The 24,767-nt window shown below is 41.2% G+C and overlaps 1 protein-coding gene across 2 annotated transcripts; it reads right to left on the reverse strand.

Moving 5' to 3' along the window:
- Window positions 1-6: 6 nt before the first annotated feature.
- Window positions 7-13,648, reverse strand: ndrg1a (N-myc downstream regulated 1a). 2 transcript variants are annotated; one of them, XM_085347019.1, is made up of 16 exons: window positions 13,516-13,648; window positions 9,618-9,692; window positions 9,074-9,109; window positions 6,536-6,641; window positions 6,007-6,127; window positions 5,650-5,712; window positions 5,486-5,546; window positions 4,932-5,018; window positions 4,748-4,804; window positions 4,504-4,607; window positions 4,227-4,283; window positions 4,081-4,132; window positions 3,640-3,687; window positions 3,205-3,240; window positions 2,811-2,862; window positions 9-1,639 (listed from the first exon to the last, which is right to left on the reverse strand). In XM_085347019.1, the coding sequence occupies exons 2-16, from the start codon at window positions 9,672-9,674 to the stop codon at window positions 1,380-1,382; spliced, it is 1,197 nt and encodes a 398-aa protein (XP_085203145.1). In that variant the 5' UTR covers window positions 9,675-9,692; window positions 13,516-13,648; the 3' UTR covers window positions 9-1,379. The 2 variants fall into 2 exon arrangements, with proteins under 2 accessions (XP_085203146.1, XP_085203145.1); XM_085347020.1 differs by lacking the exons at window positions 9,074-9,109; window positions 9,618-9,692; window positions 13,516-13,648 and adding an exon at window positions 7,174-7,392 and having other exon boundaries at window positions 7-1,639.
- Between the last annotated feature and the right edge of the window lie 11,119 nt (window positions 13,649-24,767).

The following is a 24,767-nucleotide window of genomic DNA, read 5'->3' on the forward strand; positions in this document are numbered from 1 at the left end:
TTTAATTTATTTATGAGGCTTTTGGCATATGTACTGGCATGCTATGTTTTTTGGACGACGTCTCACAAGGACATTGCTTGCCTGCCTTTAAACTCCCATATCAACGGAGGTTGTAGGTTTTTCTTCATCTATTTCATTAAATTCTCCCTATAAGTGTTAAGAGATGAACAAAGATCCCCAAGACTACATATTCATATGAAATAAGGATAATCAGGGAAGCTGTTACACATTTTTTTGTCATTTTTTAATAAATACAAACGGTTATGTCATTTTAATGCTTTTCTACAGCATTAGAAGGTTGTGTATTTACAAAGCTGTATGTACGTGTTCTACAGAGCCAAATGTTTTTGTAGTGCAAGTAAAATACAGAAGAAAGAGTAGAAAGTATCAGGTAAGTTCTATGGCTATCCTCGTGTTTACATGTGGACCTCTCTTTTATCACTCACTCAAGAATCCACACACAGGAGCAGCACAATCTAACAAAGGTGAACAATTTCATGGCACATTGATTGCATAGAAATCATCATAAAAATCATTAAGAGAGAACCGTTTTTGATCCATTAATAAACCATGTGATCCTGAAGCTTTAGCATTGGTTTTTCAGTGTTTTGATTGACGACAAAGCATACAATTTAGATTAATTTTAAATTCACCTGCAAACTGCTATTTCAACAATCTTTTGGGGGAAAGAAAATTCACAGGGGGGGAAATAAATGACATTTGCAAGGTCAAACAATTTGCTGTGCATGATATACTTTAGGTCTGCCCTTTCAATTTTCAAAGATATACGTGTAGTGCCTCCCCATTCACTCTCCACATCTACAAGTCTGCTCCTACATACGAACAATAACTCATACATGAAAAATAAACGGATAAATGATCGAACAATTACAGTGAGAACAGGAAACACATTTACAGTCGGGTAAATTTGAGAAAGCTGCGTCAGTAGGGTAAAAATGGACCAAAAAAAATGAGGTTGGAGGGAAAGATGAAGGGGAGGTTGGTTTTTTTTGTATGCGAGATTATGAGGGATATATTACAAGCTGGTGTACTCTTAGCCACAGCTTTCTCCGACATTCTCTGCTTCGATGTCCCCAAATGCTGCGTTGCCTCCAATTACACTGTGGCCCCAAACATTTTCTGCTTGCAATCAATAAACACGACCTCAACTTCTTACTCAAACATATTTCCAAACTAGGGCAACTCATCTGCACTGAGAAATCTGCAGGTGAGTGTGTATTGTGCGTTTTTTTATTTCTTTTTTTCCCCTCTCTTTTAAACAATTCCAGGTTGATGGGCCAGGTGTGAATTAGAGGTAGCGCAGCAGAGACTGAAGGGGATCCTTGAGAGGTTTGGATGTCTGCTGAGTGGAGGGTTATTTAGCAGGACACTTCGGCGGACTTGCTCACGCCTTGGTCCACGTTGTTGTTGGCCGTGGTGTCCATGGAGCTGTCTGTGTGGGAGCGGCCGTGCGGATTCTCAGTCGTGTGGCTGCGGCTGCGGCTGCCCTCGTTGGTGTGGGAGCGGGAGCGGTTTCCCTCACTGGTGTGGGAGCGGGAGCGGTTGCCGTCGAACGAGGTGACGCTAGAGCCAGAGGCAGTGCGGGAGCGAACAAGGCGGGTCATGCTGGCAGCAGGCACTGAGGGAAGAGGAAAAGAATTTACTGACGTCCACTTTCCCATTGCTCACTACCTTTCATCACAACCTTCAAGAAGATTTGCAGAATTTTGTAATAAATGTATGGCGAGCATATAAATTGCCACGTGTTGTTACAATGAAAGCAAGCCATCCAAACAGATGCAGACAATTAAAATTGGTTCTACTGTCATCAGCAAATGCAAACGTGTCAGTCAAATGAAAGTTCACACGGACACCATTTAAACTAAACAGCGAATACTTTATGCTTGAGAGCAGTAGTGCAAAGTTGTCAAATTCAATTCGACCTTCAGCAGGCTGTCTTGACCATGTCTACATGCCCAAATTAACTGAACTGTTCCCGTGTGATTGGCTGATTAGTTATTAAATCAGCTGAATGGCTGTGTATAATAAAGTTGCCAGTGGGTGCACATATGGTCTGTCCTTTGAGCATTAGTTACATCATAGTGAGTACATGCCCTAATCAATCATAAAAACAAGGGGTGCGAAGGCTGTGTTGGGGCATTATTATAATCACCTTATATTTGTGTGTACATTGGTACAGTCAAGCATTCCTGTTCCCAAATTCATTAATCACATTACAGTCAGAAATCAAACAACTGAGTCACCTGCAAGAGTTACACAAGAGCCTAAAGTATCTGAATAATCAAACATGCTTTGAACTCACTTTGTGGAGCGCATTTGACCAATTGCAAAAATTCTCAAAGGGGGCATTCTCAGTGCAGTTCATCATAAATAATAAATTTTGGCACCTAAAGAGACAAGAATGTGACACTCGAGTGCTCAGATCTTGTGCATGTCCTTCTTAGGGTAGCCGTTTGTGCTGATGTGTGGGAATACGTAAGGTTTAATGTGCTATTCTAAACTAGAAATTATATTACTGGTCTCAGCAACGTAATGAGGAGCCTAACAAAATTAATTAGTGCATTAATGTTTTCAGAGTGTTTGATTTTCAACACTGGATGAGGTGAACTCGAAGGCTAAGAGATCTTTCTCTCACCACAAGGTGGCAGAATATACATCTTTTACATCTGTAAGCACCGGTGATGGCAGGCATTTTTTTCTGTGTCGTTTTTATTTTCATGCACGTTGGAAGAAGAAACTTTAATCTGAACATATCTCAGTAAAACAAAGTGAAAGTATGTGATACTTACTGTATCCCATGCCCTGAATGAAGTACTTGAACGCCTCGGTCAGCTTGCCAGGCTGCAGAGAAGAACATAAAGATAATCAGTCCTCTTTTCAGTAATTATTATATTTGTTTGCATAACATTGACAGGTTCAAGCTCTCAGCCACCAGCTTACTTCCCAGGGTTTGTGATATGACAGCTGTTATGAACAGGTGCTGTGCAGTTTGGAGGATTACAACCTGACAACTGTGGTTCATGTCTGGTACTTGTTAATGCTCTTAAGTGCCACCCTCCTACGCCATCCACCCCTCCACCTGACCCCGTGTGCTGATTATCCAGCCCTGTCCAGCCTGTTCTACAGCATCAATGTCTCTCATGTTATTTCCCCCTCCCTATTTTCTTTCTCACACATACACACCTGGTCAACCTGGGGCATGCCACCGCAGTCGGCCATCTGGGGAGAAGAGTAAAAGAACACAAAATTAGAATTTTGCATGTTGTCACTTGTGTATTCGTGCAGCATCGTGCACACTCCATAACCCCCCACAGCGCTCATTAAGTCCAATTTGAACATGCAGAACCATTAACCCCAGTAAAAGGCACCACTTTAAGTCAAACAGCCATTTGATTTGAGATGCGGTTCATAAAAAGCTCGCCACAGGCCAGCCGAAGTAGGTCAGTGAGCTCTGGGGAAACGCTCAGCTGTCATACCACTGGTTAATATATCACCAGGTAAATGCTGAGCCAATGGAATCTTATCAGCAGATGAGTTGTCATCAAGGTGGTTATAATCTGGATGAGACAGGAGGTGTGGGGTAAAGGCCACAACAGAGGGAATGAGTGGGGCCCTCACCTTAAGAAGGGTGGCCTTTGTGGGGTCCAGCTTAGTGTTGCACTCAACCTGCAGGAACAAACGCAAAACATTTATTAGGCAAATGATGTGTGATGACCAACAAGTTTTTAATGTTGTGTGCTTAATCCAGTTATTCCTATGGATAATATATACTAACAAATACGTTTTGGATTTGGGACCTGTTTGCAGCTGAAAGCAGCAGCAGTCACACAAATCTCTTAACTTTAACAGATTAAAGCTGATCTGCATCACTCCGTTTCTGTTTCCAATTCGGTTCTTGCCTAAGACATGCTAAACTGTTGTCCTTAAGCACTTATCCTTGCATATCTCTTGGGCTTAAGCAGACGACTGAAGCGAATGGAAAACACGTCCAGCACAAGTTGAACCGTGTTAACGGCAGTGGGAAGTCTAATCATTAGCACTTGAGCCATGTGAACTCACCACGGCCTCCACGGCAGGAGAGCTATCGCCAACCACCAGCAGAGAAGGGCACCTGGATAAAGGACACACAACCACACAGTGAATGTTTCCGTGTTAGAAATAACATTGTTTCATTTAAGCTGATGCCGTTTTTGAGAACAACTTACTTGAGGGTTCTGGCATGGCTTCCAGGGACTGGCCTCTCAATTTCCAGATCCCTTCGACTGTAGACAGACACATCTGTTAGTGCGCAGAACACGCTACTTTCGGCTGCTCCCTAATTTTTGCACCCGATGGCCTCCCTGACTCAACTCCACAGGGATCGGTATCTCAAATGTGTACAGCACTACACTAAGGAGCCACCACACTTTCCATTAGAGTGTATGAACTCAAACACCAAGATTATATCATGAAACATTTACATAAACTAGATGCTGTGCTTACCTTTCATAGGACTTGACAAAGAGATGCAGGTTAAACAGGTTCATGTCATTCATGATGTGGTGGCGGTATGTGGCAATTAGATCATGGTTGTGCTGAATTTCCTCCTGCGGTACCCAAAACAAAAGACGGGTTAAACCCACGACCTACAAATGAATCTAACTAAAATCCTAGTTTCAGTTTACAGAGGTACTTTAAGCGTAATGAAGATATTAATTAATTTAATAATGAGAATTTGAATCTTTACCTTTCCAAACAGGTGGGTGATGATCATGTCGGGCTGTGCGTGAGTCCAGCCACTGATCTAAAAAACAGAAAAAGCTATGTTTAGCTTTAATGGTTCTGCAAATCCAAAAGTCAAAGTTACCACAGTTTTTGGAAATGGTTTGAACAGTTGTAGGTGCTCATATGTGTGTTTATACGCGCATTACCTTGTGTGCAGCCCAGTCCATCCATCCCTCAGCACACGAGTTGATGTTGATGAGAACAAGGCCTTCTACCATATTTGGGTAGTCCAGCTAAAAGATACATAAATGAACTTTAGAAATAAACCACGACACATTTCGCTAAATATGTGCCCCACAACCGATTTAAAAAAATATTTTGTATAGCCCATCTATTTATTTATTGTTTCCCAATTTGGTGAGGGTTAGGTTTTAATCTAAAGCTCTTTAATGTTATATCGTGCCCTGTTGAACAATATAGAACTAGTTAAAGTAAAGGCTGCAAAGAGTTAAATGTTGCATCTTTGCCAGCTTTGTGTCAGCGGGGAGGGGGGCTTACTATTGAGCACAGTGTTAGTGGTGAGCTGATCTTGTACATTCCTGAGGCTTTCATGGCTCTGCAGGCTCAAGCAATAAGCGGCAGTGTGTTGCCAAAAATCAGCCAAGAGCAGAAACCCATTAGCCAGCTCTGCTAATCCAAGATTGATTACGGTAATACTGAAAATATTAAGTGTGACTGAGAGAGCGTGGGGTAAACTCACAGCAAATCTGGACAGAATGTAGGCCCCGGCTCCCATGCCCATGCCAATCACACTTTTCAGGCTAGAGTGCACAAAAGTAGAGGGGTACTGTTAGAACAACCGGTTAGAAAGTGTCTCAAATATAAAGGGTGAAGTGTCAGGCTGGGAACTGGAGCTCAATTTACCCAAAATGCTTTAAGACCAGTGGGAGAGACTCAGCGAGTTGGTCCATAGAAGGGTACTCATATCTGGGGAAACAAAAAGAGTATTGTTACAGACACTATCTAATCAGCAATGGTCTTATATTACCGTTATCAACTCCTGACAGCAGTTTGTGTTCAGCTAATCTTAACATAAGGCAAAGTCTCACCATTAAAGCAGAGATTAGGCTGAACAAGAGATAATACTTGTCAAATTAGGTCACCTTAAGCACATTCACAGTGATCTACCTGTTGATTCTGAGGTCACAGACTGCTTGACATACATTAAGTGTCTCTCTGTTTGTGACTGTGTGCGCACATGCATGTGTGCATCTGGCTCACCCAGTGGAAAAGGTGTTTGCTCCTTCATGCTGCCCCGGGGCATCGACGTGACACACAGCAAAGTGCTGCATGATTTCCGCCATGTCCTCATGGTCGAAGAGCGTGTTCCAGCAGGTTTTGTCTGGAAAACAGTGAAAAGATGGTGGAGTTGGATGAGTGGTTCTTAATAGAGGGGGAAAGAAGAACTCAAACCGCCTGAATAGATGAGCAAATCTCAGGTTTGGAGGTGCCGTGAGCAATCATCTTACAAAATCTGACTTCATTACAAAAAAAAGAAAAAAGAAATCATGGAAGACTCCACGAGGAGTCTCCACACCTCCTCCTACAGATACACAAACATGACCGAGCGTAAAATGATAGCGTGGATACAAGGGTTATAAGTCCAGCTTAGATACTTAGATAGACTTAATATAAAGGTAGTTCAGAGAAACTAATTTCATTTTAATTGGTATGATCATTCAAAACACACAAGGCCTTCGGTACCACAGCACGTTTCACCAAGATAAAGGAAATAATGAGGTAGGCTTACAGTTCAGGCCGACGTCATGGAAGGTGAGAATGACTGGTCTGTCCCCCTTGGGAACCCCCTTCATTGTACAGTGAATTCTTCCATTAGGAGTCTCCACATCGTGCTCCTATAGATACACAGACATGACCATACTTTTATAGCTCCAGGTTACAAAAAATACATAAATATATTTATATATATTTCTTTAAAGTTACTCCTTGATGCTGGTGCAACAGGGCTGCATAGTCAATATGACAACGTAAAGCTGTTGCAGTAATATTTGAAATACTTTTGTTAAATACAACCTCCAATAATTAGCCTGTTTTTTTGATGGAAAATCTAAATGATAGGCTCTTCACCAGGAATAATTTACCCAACCATGCCGCATCTCGTTACAGAGGTTTATCATTCCATTAAATATATTAGTTTTCTATCTACTTTACCAACTGAAAAGTAAGCAAAGCCATTTCAAAAGGCTGGCCACTGTAAAACACAACACATTTTTTCCACATGAGCCACAAAAGAAGAATATTTTTTTCCCCGTTTAGCACCTGTGCAACAACTCCAACTTTAGTATCGATTGTCCAGCAGGCAGCATAATCCCACAAATCCGCTGGAAACTACAGCAAACATTTTAATAAAGCTTTTAGTCTACTCACACTCACTTCAATCTCAGCGACAATCATTTCCACATCAGGATCCTCCAGAACCATGTTTGCAGGAATAGAGTTAAACACTGCTTGCTACTGAAAACTGTAGTTACAGTGGCTCTCTGAGCTATAGATCCAAGAGCTGGTAAGCCTCTGAAGTCGTTCAGCCCTTCAGTGAGAACTGCATTTTATACCCCTGCTGCTTACCAGTTGGCCTAAGCTCCTGGCCTCCCATGGTGCCTTGCAGGCTGGTCAAAACAAGCTAATTCTAGATGAAGATATCCTTAAATTGGATCAGCCAATGTCAGAGAGGGGCATCAGCTACTGTGCTGACATGATAAGTATGAGCATGCGATGAGTGGCAAAACATGATGAATAAATGAGGCAGCAGCTATTATTCAGTAATATTTAGGGGAGAAGATTTACAAAAACAAAGACTTAACTTAGTGTTGGTAATTAAATATAGATCCTGCACGATATACGGCAGCAAACAGTCTTTCGAGACTAGACTGAGCCCTTTTGATGAAAATCTTTGATTTGTTTCTAAATTACACATTCGGTATTTGGTTAAAACTCACCCATAATACATTAAAAATTTAGTTAAATAGTGAAACGAAGTTTTAAAAATTTCTCCAAATATAAATACTGCCATAATCCATGAATAAATCAGTTTTAAGAACTAGACTAAAAAAAACATTTAACTCCTTTAAAAAAAAGTTTTTTTCTATAAAATCTAAATATGTAGAGTGATTATTAGCTAAAAATTGCTTTTACATTGTCATTCATTTCTTTATTTCTACTAATTTTAAACTTAAACTGTTTATATGAAGGTTTATTATTAACCAACAGCAGCTCTATGGTGATCCATCAGCAGGTCAAGGGTATGTCACGAGACAACCTATTAGGTAGTTTGTTTTTTACCCCCAAACCAGTTCTAACTGCATGGGATCTACTTGTCAGGAACATCCAGCAAGGAGGTAAAACCTATTTACGAAATGTAATGTACAGGATTCACCACAGCTCGCTCCACCCACGCTTTGCAGGGCACACTCAAACGTGGAGACTACGCAGTGGAGATAATCCTGCAAGGCAGCGAGCATGTGTCTGTGTGTACAGAGTGTTCATAAGCACACACGCACATCTGTGAAACTTACAGTGGAATTTCTTTTTTGTGTATGTGTGTGTGTGTCCAGGTGTCATGAATGCATTCGCTAATAAAAATCAGGGAATATCATCAGAGCCAACTAATCCTGCGCGACTGACTGTTGGAAGCTTAGTCCCCACAGAGACATCAAACACTTGCCCTGGATACTTTAGGTCAACCAATCTGTCAGTGTCACAGCAAAGAAAGTCAGAAGGACTCTGATGGAGCTCAGACTCTCAGTAAAAGAACCCCATCCACACACTGCCTGAGCACAAAACCCTTAAATTCGCATGAAGTTTGAAGAAAAGATTTTTTTAAGTTGAAACCAATGCACTTCTCACACCTACTGTTATTTAAAAACAACACAGATTCAAGAGGCAGCAAATGTTTTCTGACTATAAGGAGCTCTGTACAGGGTGTTAGGATCGCCCCCAGACTCAGCAGCACCAAAACACATGCAGTTTCTCCCGATAGGCTGCATCATCAAATCCAGTTCAACATGCATTTCATCACTTCCTGTAGCTGACTCAGTTAGTGGAACCCTAATTAGGTTTCTGTCCTAATAAAATCACAGCAGATAAAAGGTCAATGAGGTAGTGCCACAGCTATGTTAATAATTATCAAAGTATTTCATTTTATCAGCCACTAGATGGTACTATTCAAGGTAAAGTTATGAGATACCAAGCAGTGGATTTAACTGCTAAAACAAAATGTTGCAACTTGTCAGAATGATAAAGTGTTTAATATGTGTTTATGCAAACATACCTTGGTTACAAGCTGCTGCACAGCCTCTCTCAAGCCCTGGAAAGAGAGAAAAGAGGAATGAAAACATAAAAGATAACATGATTACAGTGCAACAAGCTATAATCTAATATCCCAGTCGGTTCCCATCACTGAACCCAACCTGAATCAAGTATAATTTTGACTGCACAGTCAACATAATGCATCAAACATGAAGAACATTCTGTGAAATTATGTGAAAGCGAATCATACTGTGGTATTCTGGTGCATATGCATGATTTTCTTATTGCACTAGTTCCATTTTTCTAACACACAGCCGACCACAGACAGCTTAATTGTCTTTTACTGTGCATATTTTGGAAATCTGTGTATAGAAATTTATGAAGTGTTCAGTGATTACGTTCTCATATAAAAGCACCAATATCCCAAAAGTTATATCTAAAGAAAAGTCAAGCTAAGAGGCACAAATAAATCAGCAAAAAGCATACAAAGCTTGACAGCATAGAACTCCAACAGCTTAAGATTTATCTGAGAGTCACCGTTAAACAAAACTTTGCACAAAACATACCGGCAGCTCCCTGTCAACCAGCAGGGGTTTGGACTCAACAACCTGGATATCATCCATTTCAAAGAGCTGCAGAGCCTGGGAGAGATCGGAGCAATTAGTTAATGACTGGTTCAGCATATTTCTGTGTACGAGGATCAAGGTTTTTATATGCATTACTGTATTTTAAAATAAAAGAGTGATTAAAGGCCTGTTAAAGTACAGATTTGTCCCTTTCTTTTGCTCCTAAGCGTCTTTAAGGGGACTGCTGGGAGACTTTTGTCAGAATTGAGGAGTTGCAGACAATAGAATGAGGCCTGCTTGAACTTTGGCTGGGTGTGTTTCTCCACACGAAAGTAAAGAGGGCTTAAGTTTAATATAGTCCAAGACACACTCGCAACATGCAGAGTCTTGCAGCAGTTATCTGCAGTAACATGCGGCTCACATAACGGACCACACCTGCGAACCGCCTACATGAGAAACACGTGGATAACCTGAAAGACAGTGCGCAAGGTGGCTGACAGGCACAAAGCAAGGTTTGGCTGTGAGGGGAAGAGGAAGTGTGATTTTTGGGTAATTCTCACCCTGCTGAAAGATTTAAAAGAAAAAAAAGATCTACTACACATGCACTTTGAAGATTGGACTCAAGTTAATTATCCACTGAACTTAGAGCTGAAAAAGACCCTCCCTAAATCCAGGTTTCGGGATTGGGAAGACATTTCATAAAATAACATCAAAGTGGGGCTTAATGACAACATTAAAAGGAAAAGAAAGATGAAGAGTTGTACAGAGGGGCAGAAAACTGGAAGAGAAGCCAGGCTGTGCAGATCATGATGCTGTGTTGGAATAGAGCATGTAGGCTGTGACTCTGCATGCAAATCAAATTAGCCAGTTAAGAGAGCCCTTTGTCCACTGGCCGCAGCAGGCCAGGGGCTTGCCCACTTCTCTCCCACAGCTGAAGCGGGGGGGCCATGATGACCAAGACACACATCCATATACAGGAAGCAACTGACACCCTGGTTCCCATCTAAACTTCCCAGCTTCTTTTCAGCGCCCTGCTTGCGCTTCCTGTCACTTTCTGTGTTTATCTTGGTTTCTGTTTGGGTGAAGTCTCTCCGTTTGCCATTTCCAGGCTTTGACAATGTCTTTTGTGCTCTCGTGCCTCTCTTTGTCTTAACCAACATCCCCAGCAAAAATAGAAAATAGAAAAAAAAAAAAAACTTAATCAACCTTCAGAATTGCAGAGTGCTCATCAGAGCAAGTTTGCCATTTAGAGGAAGCAACTCATGTTTCAGATATGGGTGTCTGGCAGAATACGCCCTGGGTACACACAAACACCTGTATGCCTGTGTTTCTCTGATGAGGAGAACACACACCAGCGCCAGGCAGCTCTCACAGCGCCGCAGAGGAAGAGGAGTATCAAACAACAGGTTCGTTTGTTCACTGCGGCCCTTCCAAAAACATGGCTGCGGTTACACTGCAGGAGCTTTGTTGAAGAGGACAAGAGAGCAGCCCCCGCTGAGATTCCACAGCCATGTAACAGAAACCATGTTTATGATTTTCATAATATCGAAAGAAAAAGAAAATGCTCAGGCCATTTTTGATTATATAATTTGAAAAAAATGGAGGGGGGGGGGGATGTAATTTCCCATGTCAACAAGTAAGTTCACCCATATGGAAAAGCAACATTTATCATATCTGGTGTCTCTTTTTCTTTTTGTAAATCTTATGGGACTTACAGGTGTGCTGTACTTTGATTTACTCACTTTGGTGAGTAAATGACAACGTGGGACCAAATGGAAAACAACAGAAACTAAATTAATGAAATAAAAGCACGCATCTCTTTTCAAGCTTGGCTACCAGTCACTACCTGCCAGCATGTCGACATCAGAGAGAAGCGCTGACAGAGCAGCAGGCTAAGACAACTAGGTCACCTGCTGTTTACACCTGTGGTGTTAGCCAAGCTGAGCTAATGTTTCACCTCTTTGAGAGGAGTGCAGAAAGGGGAAGTGTTAGTTTACCCACGCCAGAGTCTGAGCCTAAGCAACACGATAGGAGTGCTGCTGCTGTGACATGTTTTATGAAATGATTTCAAACGACTGTCATGGAAAGAGATAAATATTCAACAGTGGCCCATTACACTTAAAATGTATTTATAATGTCGATGAATAACATGAGATGGAGTGAATAACACTGAACGCAAGGCTGCTCTGCTGCTCTTAATATTGTGGCACACCGAGCACAATCGCTTCCTCAAATTTGGCCACATTGGGTAAAAGACTATTCTCAGATTTTAAGATGAGCGTGTTCCCTCACAGGAATTTGCCTTCGGTGCCTTCTTTAAAACCGGCCTCAGCACAAAGAGGTGCCAGTGGCAGCAGTTGTCCCTGCATGCAAAGGCTCCTGTTAGAAAAATGTCATTGCAGAAGGAAAGAAACGAAACAAAAGCAGTAACTGAAACAGCTTTGGCTTGGCAGAAGTGAGACTGTTATGCAATCTTAAACAGGAAACAGTGGGAGGATATACGTTTCTAAGAGATGATCCTAAAAGTGTAGCTCAGAAAAAAAAAACCCAAAAAAACCACAAACTCGAAATTATTTGAAGCATTTTTATTTGTTGACAGTTTGACTTCATGTCAAGGTTTTAGTTTTTCAAGCTTCGACACCGACTGGTTTCGATGACCGATTAGGGCAGTTGTTGGCTTTCTGAATATTAAAAAATATCACCTGACAATGAGATGCTGCGGTTTGAGCTTTAGAGGAAAACAACAACTCTGGCTCAGGTCTACGTAAAACATCAGCGCTTGTTTTCCACAGTAAATCCAGGAGATGGGGTGCGCTGCTTTAAGCCACAACATCCAAGTTACAAAACAAGCATGGGCTCAAACTCTCTTTGTTCACTGACAGAAAGAAGCATATGTAGTGATTAGATTTGGACAGAGTCTCAATTTCAGAGAGCCAGAATCAAGGGCAGGTCATCCCTTCACTCCTCTGCCTCCATATACTTTTAAATCCACGAGCCTGCTGCATCCATCTGCAGAAACAATGATTGCTTCCCTAATCTTTGGGAAGTCGCTTAATCTGTCAAATCCCTGGTTCTGAAATATCAGCAGAGCAGCAGCAGGCCTGCTGGACTAAGCTCATACAGACCTACATTTTCACTGTAAGAGATAGCAAATTGTGGGCGTCTTCCTCTCTATAGTGAAGTTGGTGAGGAGGGGTCACGCAGATCTGATGGGGAGCAGTCTTGTTTTTCTAGCAAAGATTTATTTATTTATGCATTTTGGAACACTTGCTGTTAATACCTTAAGTCAATAAAGAAAATGTTTAATACTTCGATCAGCATCAGCCACAGCCCAGTCTCTCTCCCTCCTCCAGCCCCCACCCTCGTGCATGTTTGTTTGTTTGTTTGTTTGTTTGTTACATTAATACCAAGGCTAGAAAGCAAAGAGGATTTGTTATGCAACTATCTGGCCTCACGATGAGTGCAACATTTGACATAAAACTGCATGTTTCCCGTGTGCTCGCGTGCCACCAGTGTCACGTGTGACATGAACGTTGATCTGCGAAGATCTTTTACACTTTGCACACATGGCACCTTCCTTGCTATGAAACACATTCCACAGATTATTTGATCTTTTTTGAGAAACATGCCCAAAAGTGCGAGAAAGCTCTCTCGGAAAATGCACGTGGACATGTAATAGAAAGCATTTTTTAAATGTGCAAAAATAAAAATGTGGTTCCAGTTTCTATAAAGGGGTTAGAAAAAGGAAAGAAATAATGCAGCCTTAGTTTCTTATTTTAGTTGTGTTTCAGCGGTTGCGCACAGACAACGTCAATAACGGGGAAACTGAGTAGGAAGTGAGCGCACAATTCCTTGGAACCCATAAAAAAGGAGTTCATAATTCCAAAAAGAAACCTACCTGTTGGTTTAGCAGATGATTGTCCTGAAATGAAAACTTCCTGAAGAGATGGAGAAAAAAAGTCCTCAAAACTTTTGCAATCTCTCTCTCTCTCTCTCTCCTTCTTTCTCTTTGAAACAGCAGCGTTGCTTTGTTTACGTGTTGCGCCAGGCGGATGTATGAGGGAATTTTATAAAGCTTGGGGGCGTGCAGCCCGGCCCACTTTCCCCACCGCCGCCTCTATTGGGCAACACCAGCTGTGGGATTTGAGAATGCAGCTTTCCAGCGGTTGCATGACCAGGAAGCTGTGACTCTCGGGTGAGATGCACGAAAAAAGAACGCCCACCCGATTTATCCCCGGTGACAGCCGACTTTATTTTAGGACTTTTGCCTTCCTATTTTTAGGAATTTGGGGGGCTACCCCGCAGCTCAAATGTTAAAGTGACTGTGTGATATTTTATCTCCCTCTGATCTGTCCTTTGTATACATTCTTACTACGTGCATTGCAACTTCTAAAGACCCACGTTGTCCTTTAATAGTTCTGTCAAGTGTGCCCCTTTTCTCCGCTGTGCAAAGACTCTAACATGCATGCTTATATTTTATTTTTTATTTTTCTTAGACCAACCTACAAATTATCTCTGCTGTAACTAAGCGAGTGTTTCCACATTCTTGCAGTCGCAGCATGTGACCGTTTTTTAAGATGTGTCTGAGCCATTGTCTGCCGAGTTAGGAAGGCAGCCAGGCCTGCAACCTTGATTTGAGGCCAAGAGGAGATAAGTCTGTACAAAGGGAAGCCCTTCCCTCGCGTTAGATCATAACGCCTTTCCTTGATAACGCATGGATATTGACTAATCAAAGCTGGTCTGTCCTATATAATCAATAGCATGGTGGAGGATTTTTTTTTTTCTGTGTGAGTAGATGTGGAGATGTTACTTCAAGAAACTGCGTGAAACATCTTTTAAGCCCCCGATACAAATGATTTCAGACACATCTGGTGTGAAGTCTGTCTTTAAAGGTTTTTCATTCATGGAGCATAGTTAAACGTGGAGGGGTCTTTTTTCGTGTGTGGAAATTTCCACATCTGCAAAACTGTGACTGCTATACTGTGGATCTGCTAATAAGTGCTAGTATTGGCAATGACTGTGTGAAAGGTCCTTGTCAGGATACAATAGCACTACTGTGGACTTGTAATGTGAGGCCCTCAATAGGAACACATCGGATAATAGGCGCATTGGAGGGGGGAAAAATATGAGCACTATGCTAATTTCAGGTCAGTCACTTACACTGCAAGACACCACCAAAAGTGCTGATGGGCATAGTTCAAACAAGCAAAATATATACCCGACACCTTAATGTGTATAAACAGAATGCAGCATTTCCTGTATTTGTGGAGCATCTTCCTAGTTCTGTATCTTCATCCCACTTATTATTTTGAAGCACTGACAACCTTTGAAAGACTGCTGTGAGCGATTTAGTGCAGCATATGTAGGTCGTGGTGTCTCGGTACATGATAAAACCAGTGGACTTTCACCTGGCTGTGTTTGTGGGAGCAGCTGGTGACTTCTTTTGGCAATATAAACGAGATAAAACTCTTCCAGCACATCCTGCAACCATCCACGGGTTGTTTGGAAGAATTAAGGTAATTAAGATGAATGTTTTTAAAACAAAAAACAAAAAAAACCCCACTTGTTTTAACAGTCAGGTTCACTCTCTTTCCATTTTGCTGTTTGTGTTGAGTGAGTTTGTGTTCGTTCATTCTTTTTACACAGTGTTGAGGAAAGAACAATAAAACTTGAGATAGTCTAAGGAGACAGAGTGTAAGGCCTGTCATAAAGCAAAAGACTGATATGGGAATAAATAACGTAAACAAAGGAGCACTCAAGGACGTTAGATCTTTCCATTCTTGTTTCTCTTTTACTTTTAGCTCTATTTCTAATACAGTAGGACTATACAGTGGTGTCATAGGGGAAATCTGTTTTGTGCCCTCTGTCTTTTTGCAAGGCTTTAATGGGTCAACGGGTTGAAGAGTACTTGATCTCTCAGTTCATGGCTGCTGTTCAGTGCAAACAGAGCAGAAAGTTAGCTTTCTGTACTGAAAGTCAAAGATCGCCCTGACAGCTGTTGGTCAGCAGAAGTGTATTTACACCATATACAGCATGACTGTAGGCTGTTTCCTCACATCTGTTTTTCCTCTGCTTTATTCATTTCGCACACCTAAACCAGGTTGTTTGCATGACTCTGAGCTAGATTCAACTGGTCATGAAAATTGAGATGATGCAACAAGCCTGAAAAAAAAAAGGTGATTCAGACACACATGACATGTGTTTGTAGGTCACGTAGTAAGAGACTGTGAATGTGTGAGTAATGCATTATATTTTGGAGAATAATGGGTGTGGACTCGAGCGGTAAATGTTTATAAACTTTTTCTAAAATGATCAAAGTGGAAAAGTGACTTTTCAAAGTTACCAGTAGGGTGCAGATGAATCATTAAACGCAGTGTGCTGGCTACCTTTGCCTCTCGTGGGTCAAGGAGAGCTTTAAAAGAATAGTTCAATATTTGTGGAAAATACACCTGAAATAAAAAATGAAAAGATTCCACTTCAAATGTTCTGCATTTGAAGCTACGATCACTTTGGTAGCTTAGCATAAAGACTGAAGACACAGGGAAATGACTGACATACACTGCCATTAAAGTACGTATTTGCACATTTCAGTTCATATTTGGTCCACTTTTCTTTGCATAGTTGTTTTATTTTAGCCACACTTTAGGATTTCTGATCATAAACATCCTGTTAATGGTCATAGCAAAGCGTTTAAATTTGGTTTAAATCTAGACTTTGAATAGGCCACACTCACTGCTTTTGAGTGGACTTGAGGCTGAGTTTCAGATTACTGATCATCAGATCAAGTGCTTTTGAATTCAGGGCATGAACTAATAGCTGCATATACCACCACCATGTTTAGCTGTTATGATGTTCTTTTCATGAATTGCTGTGTTAGTTTTATGCCAGGTGTAAGAGGACTTGAATCTCACAAAAAGTTAAACTTTTGTCTCATCTGCACATCTGCACAGGCTTTTCCACTTTTTTGGGGAGAGATTTGAGACGAGCCTTTGTGTCCTTCTTGGTCACCTTGTTCTCTCTCGTGGATGCCACTTTTGCCCAGTATCTTTCTTATTGTTGAATCATGAACTCTGACCTTTACTGTTCTTTAGATGTTGTTCTTGGCTCTTTTGTGACCTTCTGGATGAGTCATCAATGCACTCTTAGAGTAACCGGTAGGCTGTCAACTCCCACAAGATTCACCACTGTTCCAACGTTTCGCCACTGGTGGATAATGGTTCTCACTGTGGTTCACTGGAGTCCCAGAAACTTGGAAATGGCTTTGTGTTGCTTTTTCAGATCTTACAGCGTACCTTACTTAGTCACACAGATGCTTTTCAAGTGATTTGTTGATTCAACAGGTATGACAGTAATCAAGTCTGGATGTGTTTAGTGAAACTGAACTCAGCTTCCATGATAATTGACACAATCGCTCCCTGTCTAATATTAACATTTGTTTAAAGATTTGAAGCATTTAAGTGTAAAAAATGAGCAGACTTGCTTTGTGTGGTTATCGTTTTAGTCCTTTAAAGAGAGCATCCACATGTTTAGTGAATTTGTGCAATTGCTATCACACATCACACGCCAACAAACAAAACAAACTGTTGCATTTTATTTGATTGTAAAGAGATGTTATCAGTAGTCATGTTCTCATCTCTTGAATCATAAATTTGAGCCTGACCTGTATTCAATATTGATTGTCTCAATAAGGTGCAGTAAGTGCTCTGATAAGACCGTCCTCTTGATGTTGATAAGGTTGTTACTGAGTGACTAACCAAGGCAAACGTTCCTGATATATAGAATCAGGGAACATTAACATCCTAATAGCACTGTTTGTCTCTGCCTGTGACCTCCTGGGGGCAAAAGTTAAACCTTGCCCACTGAAGTATGCCTTTGTCTTCAGGTATTTATAATTGTCAGCTAATTTTATTGCAGCTTAAGAGAGAGAAGGAGCAGTCTTCTTACACGAAAGCCGTTTGTCAGACATTGTTGAAAGTAGTTTAGTCACATAGAGAAAGTCACAACCAGACAGTCAGCTGACTCATTCTCAAAGGAGTGGGACAAACCACAATGTTTGTCCCACTCTTAAAAATGGAATCAGCAACCTTTGGCTTTTATCTACACAAGCCGAAAGCACAAGACTGGTAACATATCAAGTTTAACAAATAACCAGTTATGTGCACTGCCCTTTAAAGTCAACCATAATTTCATTAAATTATTAACAAAAGGCAAAACAGTGGCTACCCAACTATGCAGCTCGTTTAAAAATCGTTTATATGAAGCACAAGCACGTACCTGAGTACACTCGGTTCATACAGAACAAGATGCAAACAGTGAGCGTAATTGAGCTAACCCTAATCCCCTCAAAGCCACAGTCACTGTTCGTCAAGCTCTCCATCATAGGCCTAATATCTTTATCGCCAGCACCAAGTTTAGACACAGTAAACATGCCAGTACTGATGACACAGCTAAACAAAGCTGCAGTAACACTCTCAGTGGGTTTTCACACAGTGCCACACTTAAATCGCAGTTGTGTACAGGCTTAGGATTGGTGCAACCCCTTTAAAGCGTCTCTGTTGCCTCTTGCGCTCTATTACATGGCGTCTCTCCCACAAATGTAACTTTTTCAGGAATGTGGAAATCCCACCTAATTCTTCTTCTATTTTTTTTTTTACAGTGAATCTTGGCAGCAGCATCACATTCCAGCAACAGCCACAGATCAGCCTCGACTGACAAAGTTGGACCGCTCGCTAAAGTGGAAACTGCACCTTAACCAGCCTGTGTTTTGGTTCCTGAGTAAAATATGTGAGGTCAGAATGCCAGGATATTAGCTGGCAGGCAAGACTGCACCCCACTAAAGGGATGCATGCGGACTGTTGGGCAGATATTCATTCCACTGCACAATTTAATTACTTAGTAAGTTTGCAAGTATTGTTGGAGGTAATGGCTGGAGTAATATCTTTTAATGGGAGGGTTTGTGGTCTGTGGCATACTGAGGGGAGACTGTGATAACAGCCCCTGCTGTGTTGCGGGTGGGTTTCAGCTCTAACTTGCCCTTCACACAGGAAAAGTTGATGCGCAACAGGAAAACTGTGTTTATATATAAACAGAGTGCACGGCTGCTTGGATAACTGGGTTGTGGTTAAGGTGGTGTCCAGCAATATAGATAAGGAAAGGATGGATGGGTGTAGCTGTTGATATAGGCATCAGTAGAATGGAAAGTAGGTGAGGGTCACTGGTGTGGGAATTAAAGAAATTATGGACTGCACTGACTCAAAATTGTGACTATTTAGAGAACGCACCTCATTCACTTCATGTCAAAAGTCAGAGCCGTGTTCACTATCTACCACCACTGGAAATAGTGGACATGGCTATATAGTTTCAAGGCTGTATAGGATGTAAAAGCTAAACCCAAAGTGGTCTTCCAACTCACACCTTTAAGGCTAGTCTAGTCTTGTCAGGCAACCAGTGGCAATTGCAGGAAATTTCGACTCCTCTTTAAGAAACATGTGGGGATTTTGTTATCTTCTGACAAAGCCGGGCGAAATGTCTGGCTGCTTTGATATATATTTAAAAAAACATCTACAAGAGATGCAATGACACTCTCACCCATCTTGCGGCATGAAAACAAAGAATATATTTCCCAACTAGCCAAACAGCTTTACAGGGTACTTAAAAGTTGATGGCAAACCTTTAAAAGGAGACTCTTGCATGGCTCTGTGTCTGAAGGTTGTTTTGGTTAAGCACGTGCCCTCACGCGTAATGGAAAATTTACAATTGATTAACTCGGCGCTGGCTAAATTACACATGACTACTTGAAGGAGAAAATTGTCTGCCATGTTTTCAGATCAATGATTGTCAGTTCTGGAGTGGGTAAACCAAGGAGAATGAGGAGGTGACCCAAATAGCCCAGATGTTAATGATCCCTTGTTAGGCACACGGTGAGGATAAACAAACACCGCCCTTGAAAAAAGCATGTCATGTATTGCCAAAATATGACCGCTGTAAATCAAAGGTCAGTGCTATGCTCAGTACTGTTGATAAAAGTTATTTTAAAAGTACTATGAGGTGCAAAGGACTTGAACGTGCAATTAGCACATGGAATGGGGACTTTGTCTGAAGGTTCTCGGTTATCCAGGTCACTGTAGTTTAAGGAGATTGGAAAGAAAAGCGTCTGGACTTCTTTAAGTTTCTTGAAGACATTTCACCTCTCATCCGAGAAGCTTCTTCAGTTCTAAGAGCAACTGGTGGAGAGCTCTCCACCAGCTGGCACCAGTTGGACTTTCTTTCCAAGCTCCTGAGACAATGGGGACATTGGTTTTTCTGCTAATATGCCCCTTGCAACAGGTGTCCTCCCCAGAGCCTTTTCTCTGATAAGTCAAATTTTTTTAAAAACAAAGACCCATGGAGTCATGCTTTACTTCTGCACTGGATCCACCAAACTGTAAAGTCAGGCCTCAACGACTAAACTGAAACTGAAAAAGTAAAGAGGAGAAAAGTCCTGAAAAGCAGTAACACTAACACAAACGTGTCCGTATAGCACGTCCCCCATGTGTTCATGAGAAAACTTTGAACTCACATAATATGTGACTTGACCCACTTGCCCACCCACCGTGGCACTCTCCACTGCTGCTGTGTGCAAGTCTGACTGAAGACATGAAAATCATTAACATGAATAAAAGGAACTTGTGTTTGAACAACATAATGCTGTAACTTTTTTTTTTTACCACACTCATGAAGCCATGAAGTTATGCATGTAATGATTTCAAGGAAAAATGTCAAATTTGGATTCATCACCCAATCAGATCTGTTGCCACTGATTTTCAGTCCAGTTCTTGTATAATGTGGAATACCTCTGCCTTTATTCCCTGTTTCCCTTCCTCAAGAATGGCATCTTTACAGCCGTCCACTGAGACCATTTTATTTATGTAGCTCAAAATCACAACCACAGTGGGCACTTTTATTGTAGGTCAAAGACCCTAAGAAATGGGGCTTCAGTGAACAGCAGTTGGCTCATGTGAACGGCATTTCTTAGGTCCCATGTCAGATGTTTGTTGGATTTTTTTCCCACTTTCTTAAGGACATGACTTTCAGATACTGTTCATCTGTTGTAGGTAGTTTTTCAGGCCTAACAATTCTTCTTTTGTCCTCCACCTGTCTAGTTTCCTCATTATTTAAGCACAAACTCCACATCATGCCAAGTTTGGGGGGTTTTTTTTATGTTGTTGTTGTTTTTGGCTAACAGCTCTTTAAGGATCATCTTGCTGGTTGCAAAAATACTATTTTATGCCTCTTAAACAATATATTTCTCATTTTTGTCAACAAAAAAACAGATTAGTAGAAAAACGTTTCTGAAAATACAGTTTAAAACTTGTCTTTTGCTTGTTATGTTGTCGTGTGTATCACAATGCTGGTTGGTTCCTTGAGTTGGGTGCCCTTTTCATGCTTGAATGGTTCAAAGGTCAGGGTCGATTGGCTTACCAAACAAAAACAACATACCTCTGAAATGGTCAGGTACAAGGACGGGACTGAAAAGCAGCCAATGTCGAAATAAAAAACTTTGAAAGACCTTCAGAAATCCTGAAGAACTATTGCTCAAGACAAGAAATAAAGCACTACTCAAGACTTTCACAACTTCCTGTAGTGCTAAACACTGCATTTGGTCACCGCTTTTCACACAATTCACACAGAAAAATGAAAGATTAGGAATATTTATTTTAATAAAATGTAGGTTAAGGCCTATTGTTTACATCTTTTTAAACGTCTGCGTAATTCTGTGTAGTCCATACAAACAAAGCTTGTGCTTGCTTCACTTTCACAAGAATCAGTGCACAACATAAACAAACAGTCACAGGTTAAACAGGGGCATGACCAAAATATCCGCATATGGGTGTTTTGTTTTGTTTTCTACCCTGTCTGCAGCGCATCTCCGCGGGCTGATCCGCTTCGAGGGTGACGCCAGCTGCTGTGGGCGGGGCTAGGCGTGACCCCAGACGAGGAAGACGAGTGCGACGTGACTGCCCAGCGCTGTGAAAGGATGTCTACGTTGTGCATATTTATCCTCTTACGTCAGAGTGACACACCTTCAGGAAACCTCAGTAGCTGCTTAGTCGGGACGACGAGCAGGTTCAGAGGACTCATTAGCTGCTCTCTGCTAAACTTCAGAGAGGTTCGAAAAGGGGCGAAGCTCCAGGAAAAGGCGACGCAAACCTCGAGGATTTTTTAGTCCCACACGTGTGAAATCAGTGATAGTGACAGGGGTGTAATGTAGCCTCACCTAACCTCAACTTTGAAACAGCCTATCTCATGTAAAGATGCTATATGATTTATTATTATAAACCATGGGTGTCAAAAATAAGGCCCAGGGTCCAGAATCAACCCTGCAAAAACTCCAGTCTGGCCCCTTTGCATTGCATTGCACTGTATTTTCTTTTACAGCTTTTGCTACATTGATACTACACTGAAGTAATAAGTAACAGAAAACAATAACATTTCTGTATTTTTTTTAATTATTTCTCACAACACTATAGTGCTGGTACATGTCTTTCATTTACTAAAGAAGCATTTCTTTATTATCTAGAGAAACTAGTATTAACTAATAAAAAATAATATTAACTCAGCAATTAGTTAATGTCTTTAAACTTACAGAAAGGGGGGTTTTGCTGGCTTTGAGGTTACAGTTGTGATTTGTTGCTATATAAATGAAATAAAGTGAGCTGAAGTGAAATGAATTGGTCCGACCTGCTTGGGTTGTAGTTGGCCCACAGTGAAAAATTAGTTTGACACACTATTACAGACAAACCAGTGAAAAACCCCAAAATAAAAACAAACAGCTGACTATTACGTGACTGATCTGCCCAGTTAAGTAGGTTTAGTAGTCTTTAATGGAAAAACTAAGGCATTAAGCAATAATGACAGTAAAATATTTGTGTAATACACTAGAGGCAGGCAGTCTTATGAGAGGATGTGGATGTATGAGGGCTAATATTAGCTCATTTTCCCCTAGTGGAGCGGCCATGTGTCCTGGCCTACTTGTAAACAAGCGGCAGAAAAACCGTGTGGAGATTAATCCGGTACATCCTCACACACACAGACATGCAGTTTGGTTTTGTTAGTGAAACAAATCTTCACAGCTTGGTGGGATTGGTATGTGTGTGTGATCCGATATGTTACATTAGTGTAAAGTAAGGAAGTCCTCGACACCCAGAGATCAACGTATCAGTACTAGTTTAATATGCCGGTGAGGATTCTCTGCACGATATAGCGTTCAGGGGATTAAAGCTTGAACCAGTTTACTCAATCAGTAAACAGAAACCTGCAAGTTAATCTTTCACAGTCGACGAGCTGACGAGCTCCAGTTTCCTCTCACTGTGCACTTATAACAAATCTTGCCACTCCTTTTGTATTTTGTTTTGTTTTTTTTGTTTGATATTCATATGAAACTTTGTCTGTTGTTGTAAAATCCGGAGCTTAAAAACACAAAGTGCACAAAATGAAGCATAAATTAGGGAAGAGATGTGAGGCAGTGAAGAAAGAGAAATGCTGTTTTGTCTCCCGTCCCTCTGTGTGTCACTCAGTTACATGCTTAGTGATTCTGTCTGACTGCCAGGCTCATTCTCTGAGTGTAATCTCTGTTGACCAGTCAGAGGAGGGAGCGAGGGCAAAAAAAAAAAGATGGAGGACTGTGTCGCAATCTAGGTCATCCACTACTAATCCCACAGGGTGGAGGTTCTGTTGTGGGCATTCACTGCCAAATGCTGAGCTCAGCCAACTCCTCTTCCTTGTGCCTCTGTTCGCTAAATTCTTGTCTCATGACAGACCTCCCTCAGTTTGCCCTCGACTCACATGCTCCGATGATATCTGCTAGAAATTCCCCAAGTAGGGGGTATTAGTTGATCATTCAGTCCATCTGATAAGTTTGTAATTCAAAAGCGCTGCGTAAGCCCTAAAATAGAGTTCTTGCCAAGCTGATGATTCAGGATGGAGATACAAAGGTGTGAAAAAGTACATAATGCCCTTCCTGATTAGTATTTTATTTAATATTTCTCAAGTTTCATATCAACATACCCATTTAAAAATTAGACAAAGGCAACCTTAGTAATAAAAAATGCAATTTTGAAATGATGCTTTCATTAACTTATTGAACCCGAAGAGTAATAACTGGTTGCGCCAGCCTTGGCAGCAAGAACTGCAATCCAACATCTGTGATGACTGACACCGATGTTTCACATCGCTGTGGAGGAATTCTGGTCCACTCTTCTTTGCAGCTACATTGCAGGGTTTGGTGCATGAACATCTGTTTAAGGTCATATTAAAGCATTTTGATTGCTTTTAAATCTGGCCTTTGACTAGGCCACTCCAAAACCTTTGTTTTGTTAGCGCTGAGCCCTTGAGAGGTGGACTTGCTGGTGCGTTTCAGATCACTTTCCTGCTGCATGACCAAGGTGCTATTGGCATTCAGGGTATGAATCCATAGCCAGATATTCATGGTACCATCAATTACTGCAAGTCATCCTGAAGCAGCAAAGCAGCTCCAGACCCTCACACGACCACCGTGATGTTCTTTTCATGAAATGCTGTGTTAGTTTTATTTCAGATGTAACGAGACTCAAACCTTCCAAAAGGTTCAGCTTTTGTCTCTCCACAAAGTAAAGAGTCTTGGTGTTCATCAAGATGTTTTTTGGCAAACAAATAATGGAATTCTCCCATTATTGTTATTTTTTGCCCAGTCTGTTTCTTATTGATGAATCATGAGCACTGACCTTAACTGAGGTGTTGTCCTGGCTTCTTTTGTGACCTCATGGATGAGTATTCAATGTGCTCTTGGAGTAATTTAGCAGGCCGGCTAATCCCAGGAAGATTCACCACCATTCCAAGTTTTTTCCATTGGTGAATAATGGCTCTCACTCTGGTTCACTGGAGTTCCAAAGGCTTTATAACCCTTTTCATAGATGTCAATGATTGAGTTTGTTTAGATCAAGTTTGATGTGTTGCTTTTTGAGATCTTTTGTCATGCTTTGTCAGACAGGTTCTATCAGATTTGGCAGTAATCAAGACTGCGTGCTTTCCAGTGAAATCGGTTTCTTGCATTCCAAGAAATGTGATTAATCATCATTTCATCATTCATCGTTTAACAGGGGGACAGTACTTTTTAACACAGGGCCAGTTAGG

The sequence above is a fragment of the Diplotaxodon limnothrissa genome, linkage group LG22 (assembly GCF_057381915.1).
Source record: "Diplotaxodon limnothrissa isolate DT_005_m linkage group LG22, D_limnothrissa_male_GT1.1, whole genome shotgun sequence".
NCBI classification, from domain to species: Eukaryota; Metazoa; Chordata; class Actinopteri; order Cichliformes; family Cichlidae; genus Diplotaxodon; species Diplotaxodon limnothrissa.